Below are 6,000 nucleotides of genomic sequence, written 5' to 3'. Positions count from 1 at the left end.
AGAAACAATGTTTAAGAACCACTGGCATAGATAATTCAAGTGGAAATATTCCTGGGGGCATAGTATGTGGAGGGCTAGGTTTTCTTTGAGATTTAGCAAAATCTCAGAATAAGTAAGAGCGTCCATTCCATTTAGCATGAGTGCAGTGAGCATCTCAGTGCATGGCATGGTAAACACACAGTGTGATAGATAACACAATGGCAGTCTCTGAAAGGGGAACCTGGATCAAAAAGCCCAGTATCACGTCAGCCTTTGCTGATAAATGAGGTTGTCAAAGCGGTCATACACTTGAGTCTTTATAAAAGAAAGAAATAACAAGAATAAAACCTGTTCTATAATGGTACTCTTCTGTATGTACCTATGGGTGGCCAAAGAAACAATGATTGATGACTGGTCCTGCATTCACTGACTAAAATAAAGTGCTTTAGTTTCTGGTTGAAAATGAGGAATGTCAATGCAAAACAAGAGAACACAGAATGCATATTCAATTCTACTGAAGAAACATCTTTCAACTTTGCCAAAAATGGCAAAAAAAAAAAAAAAAAAATTTCTTAGAAAACAAAGACAGGCATAGAGTTTATGCATAAAGATTTTCTTTTAAAAAAAGACACGCTTCATATAGCAAGAGCAATACAAAGGGGTTATATAAATTTATTTTTCATGTAACAATTGATTCAGTTAGAAAAATTTCCCATTTTCAATGTTAATTCCATCTCTTGTTTTTGGAAAAAAATCACTAAAAGGACAAAAACCCACAGAAAAATACAATCTGTATCTGTTCTATATTTACAGATAACCAGTCATTATTAAGGCGCAGATTAAAAGTTAACATTTATTCAAATCATCAAAATATTTTGTGCATCATATAACAACAACTCTGTATACTGTAGTGTCATATTCCCTTCATTGCATCAAGAGAAAGTGAGAGAAAGAATTTCCAGTGTTTTTATTTATTTTTAGCCACCCTACTTAATCTAATTTAAGTGGGACAGTTTTCCCTTTGGCATATCAAAGCACTGTTCATAAATCAACTTAATACTGCATATTCATTACATCTTCCTTCTGTTGCAAATGCATGGTAGACAGCTGGGAAAAGAGCTCCAAGATTATTATCTGGGAAGGTCTTATTAAAAGCATAACAACATTTAGAGTACTGAGTTGTTGAACAGGACATAAATCTGGTATTATTAACCTGTACTACATGTTTAGCATGATGCATTAATACAATCAAATAAGATGGATGATCATCACATGATCCACATGACCATTTGTACACATATGCACAGGATGAGTAAAGGGAGTGATTCAGTTCAACATCCTTAAGCAGATAAGGCTTAGTTTAGCTTAAAAAGGGCAGTCCCTCGGTGCCAGTTATAATTGATAATTTTATGACAGGCCCATTATCTCTGCCTTCAAGGTAACCAATACCATTTTTTAAAGTGAGAATGTTTCTGTGTGCAAAATGCCTCTTCAATTCTTGTTCTTACTGTAATGGTCAGACTCAGCCATGGAAAAGTGTCAGGCAAGTATTTCTTATTCCATATTTGTATAAAAGTACTCAACTCTTGTGTATGCTTATCTAATGCCTTCTGCTGAGAGCACGTGAGAGTGGTTTATGTCCATGTAGAAAATCTTGACTACTGAACATAAATAACTCTTTACAGTACAGGTAACTGACAACATTTCCTATGGGAAAGTTTTCTAACAAATTAATATACTTGGAAATAATATTGCTTTGAAGAAAGAAAGGCACTTTAGTGTTTCTTCATGGATTAAAAACACTTCATAAATCTATAAGATCTCTGAAAAGACCCAGGAAACAATGTTGCCTGATTTCTTGGACTTTCACAGTATAAGATTGTAATAATGACTCTAGCCACTTAAAAAGATATTTTTTTTTCCTTCAGAACTTAGCTGTCTTTATGAACTGCCACCCTGGAGGCTCAAATAAGCCTGTTCATTCTCAACAAACATAAGTCTACTTCAAGCAGACAGATACGGTTTCAGGAAAGTCCTGTGGCCATACGGAACATAGCTAACAGGTATATGATAAGGATTGTAATCTATTTCTCCTTATAATGGCAACAGTGCTGTCTTGTCAGATGATTATTTGTCTTTTTAAATAAAGTGACAATCTCGGGCTCCAGTTATTGAATGTCGTCCATTCTCTACCATAAATCTCTAGTAAATATCAATTTCATCAATTATGTACTGTATGCTTATAATATCTAAAAATAAAAGTTTGATATAAATAAATGTCCTTTAGTGGCAATATACTAAAAAACAGCCCTTTGCCTCCAGACAACCATTAAAATCACTTTAGCATTACAGGCAGCAGCTAAGTATGACGACTGCAAAGGGTTAATACTGCAAAGTCCATTTGGTCTTTCTTTGCACCTATTACTGTGAACTAGGTCCATTGCTAGGTGTTTCTAGGTTGCTAACATACATGAAACAGAATTGGTCCAGAAGCAAGTGGACTCACTTACATTTCCCAAAATCACAGAATATTCTGCACAGACACTAAGATCCAGTACCATTTCAAATAAAAGTTTGATGCAGTCAGAAAAATGTGACTAACTCTTATCTGTACCAACATATTAGGTGACACAAAAATGAGAGAGATGGAGACAGCGAGAACTTCCACAGGACAAGAAATTAGAACGTGTAAAGTGCTGAAAGACCACAATAATTATTTTAAAGCAGTACCAGAAAATTCCACTTTGATTATTTTTTAAAAATCCCCAAATACCCAAACAAAACAAGCAAACAAAATAACTTCTAAGTCTTCTGGCATCCCAGATGTCAATTCATCCTTCATTTTAAGTAAAAAAAAAAAAAAAAATCATCAGTGCATATGTTATATAGGTAAATAAAAACAGGAAATAAAGCCCTATCCTCATATTGCAAATTCTGTCCAACTGCCATTTTAAAAAAGTAATCCATATTTGGTGTTCTGTATGACATCATAAGAACATCTTCTCTCTCTTCTTCCTTTTTGCCATAAAGTACAGGTGCGAATAAAATGCTTTGGTCCTCATACCAGACACCCAGAGTGCTAAGGATGGTGTGCTGTGAAGGCTGTTCATACATCTCCTGTGTCCACTTTACAGTTAGTCAGCGGGCATGTGCCAAGAGGGTGCTGCTACCAGCGGCCACTGACACTAGCAATGTCTGAGTGATACTGACGGGGTAGCCTTCCACTCGCTCCACCTTCCAGGAAAGAGGTGCGTGCATTTGGCGATTCAAAAAGCTTTCTTCGGTTTTTATTTAGTTCTAGAGAGAGAAAGAGAGAATTGTTAGGAGCTCAAGAGAAGTTCTATGTATACTACAGGACATGGCACTAGAGCTCAGAAAATGGTGACGTGGTAGGTTTTTTGAGGAAAGTCAAGTCTGGTATCAAAAGGAAAACTTTTAGTTGATGGTCAAGGCATTTCTGAAATACTAGAAAGTATGGTATTAAAGATAGCATATTGATAGTCTAGAGAACAAAGGACAGCAAATAGTTTTTGTTGCAATTCATAAACTCCTGACAGCAAACAGTTTCTATTATAGTTTGTAAACTGTATTGGAGGATATACCATTCTCAGAATGCTCTCACCAAATTAAATAGTTTGACCTACTCCAAAGGTCATTTCAGAGGCAAGGAGAACAAGCTAAGCTCGTGAAAGGACGTATGACTGATGGCACAGAAAATTATTACAGCTACTGAACTCATTCATGTCAAACATGGCAATCATTTAGTTTTATTAAAGTCAGATATGAAAAAGAAGACCCCATACCTAGGCACAGGGATATTGGAGGAGCACCTTGAAGAACAGCTGACCCTTGAATAATGCAGAGGTTGAGGTACCAAACCCCTCCTGCTCCCATGTAGTCAAAAATCCATGTATAACTTTTGACTCCCCCAAAACTTTACTAATGGCCTACTGTTGCCCAGCAGCCTTACCAGTAAGTTGATTAACACATGTTCTGTATGTTATATGTATTTTATATTACATGTTTACAATAAACTCAGCCAGAGAAAATACTAAGATAATCATTAGGAAGAGGAAATATATTTACTGATTCATTAAGTGCAAGTGAATCATCAGAAAGTCTTCATCCCTGTTGTCTTCACGTTGAGTAGGTTGAGAAGGAGGAGGAGAAGGGGTTGCTCTTGCTGTTTCAGGCATAGTAGAGGCTCAATAGGTAGTGGTGGTGGAAGGAGAGGCAGGCACATTTGGTGTAACTTTACAAAAATACATCATAATTTGTCTGCCATTTTTGCCTTTTTCATTTCTTTAAAAATGTTTCTATATGGTACTAGTCGTTCTTCCACTGTTTTATCATAGAAGAATCCATGTCATTAAAAAAATCAGAAGTAGTCTTGAATAATCGGAACTCTTCTGCCAGACTGTCTAACGTCAGTTGCTTTCTGGCACTGCTTCTTCTATGTCTTCCTCATCATCTGGCACTGGTTCAGAAACATGCATCGCCATCAAGTCATCTCTATTAATTCCTCTGGTGTGGTATCTATTAGCTCCTGAATTTTTCTCCAAGATCTGATATTGAAATCCCTCACTCACCCTTTACCTTTATTTATTATTTTTTTTTTTTTGCCATATCCACAATTTCTTTCATGATTTTCTTGACTGGCTCTATGGTAAATTCTGTGAAGTCATGCACAACATCTGGACACAGTTTTTTCCAGCAGGAATTCATTGTTTCGGGCCTGATGGCTTCACAGCTTTTTCTGTATCAACAATGACATCTCCAATGGTGTAAACCTTCCAGCTTTTCATAATGTTTTCTCTATCTGGGTTCTCTTCTATAACCTTGACAATCCTTTCCATAAAGTACCATGTGTAACAATCCTTAAAGGTCCTTATGACCACCTGATCTAGAAGCTGAATTAGAGACTTTGTGTTTGGAGACAAGTTAACTAGTTTGACGACTCTGATGTTAAACACATGGGGTTTTCAGTGGCCAGGGGCATTATCCAACATCAAAAGAACTTTAAAAGTCAGTCTTTTACTGGCAAGTTACTTCCTGACTTCAGGGAAAAAGTATCAATGGAAACAGTCTAGAGAAAACATTCTTGTTATCCATGCCTTCTTGTGCTACAACCAAAAGACTGGCGGCTGGTGTTAATCTTTTCCCTCCAAGGCTCAAGGGTGGGCAGCTTTATAGATAAGGGCAGTCCTGATCATAAACGTGACTGCATTCGCACAAAACAGCAGTCAGCCTATCCCTTCCTGTCTGAAATTAGGGTGTTTGTTTCTCTTTCTTCTTTTTTCTTTTTGAGACAGTCTCGCTCTATAGCCCAGGCTGGAGTGCAGTGGTGCGATCTCCACTCACTGCAAGCTCCGCTTCCCGGGTTCATGTCATTCTCCTGCCTCAGCCTCCCGAGTAGCTGGGACTACAGGTGCCCGCCACCACACCTGGCTAATTTTTTTTTGTTTTGTATTTTTAGTAGAGAGAAGGTTTCACCGTGTTAGTCAGGATGGTCTCGATCTCCTGATCTTGTGATCCACCCGCCTTGGCCTCCCAAAGTGCTGGGATTACAGGCATGAGCCACCGCACCTGGCCTCCTTTCTTTCTTACTAATAAAAATCCTTTGTGGCATTTTTTTTCCAGAATAGGACACTTACATCTGCATTAAAAACCTGTTCAGGTGTATAGTCTTTCTCCTCAATGATTTTCTTAACCGTGTCTGGGAACTCATGTGGTATCTAGTGGCTGACAAAAGCTCCTTCTCCTGTTATCTTCACATTTGTTAAGCCAAACCTCTTTCTACAATTAACATACCATATTTTGTTGTCATTAATTTCTCCAACTTTAGATCCTTCACCTTCATTTTGCTTTAAGTTGTCATATAATGACTTTGCTTTTTCTTGAATCATGGAGTCAATAAGTATGCTTTTTTATAACAATCCTGCACCCACTCTAAAAGCTGCATTTTCAATGCAAGATAAAAAAGGTATTTTGCAAAAAGTGCAAGGCTTTTGCATCTGCAGG

At 37.3% G+C, this 6,000-nt stretch overlaps 1 protein-coding gene across 5 annotated transcripts in view; it reads right to left on the bottom strand.

The window, feature by feature from the left end:
• Positions 1–619: 619 nt before the first annotated feature.
• The window catches only part of BICC1 (BicC family RNA binding protein 1), a 325,432-nt gene continuing 320,051 nt past the window's right edge, over positions 620–6,000 (bottom strand). For all 5 annotated transcript variants that reach the window (XM_063607413.1, XM_034930595.4, XM_063607410.1 and 2 more), the window contains one exon: positions 620–3,276. In XM_063607413.1, the coding sequence (XP_063463483.1) occupies positions 3,146–3,276 (131 nt within the window). In that variant the 3' untranslated portion in view covers positions 620–3,145. The remainder of the gene's footprint in view (positions 3,277–6,000) is intronic.

Source organism: Pan paniscus, chromosome 8, assembly GCF_029289425.2.
Source record: "Pan paniscus chromosome 8, NHGRI_mPanPan1-v2.0_pri, whole genome shotgun sequence".
Classification (NCBI taxonomy): domain Eukaryota; kingdom Metazoa; phylum Chordata; class Mammalia; order Primates; family Hominidae; genus Pan; species Pan paniscus.
This window is presented reverse-complemented; position numbering and strand designations above follow the sequence as displayed.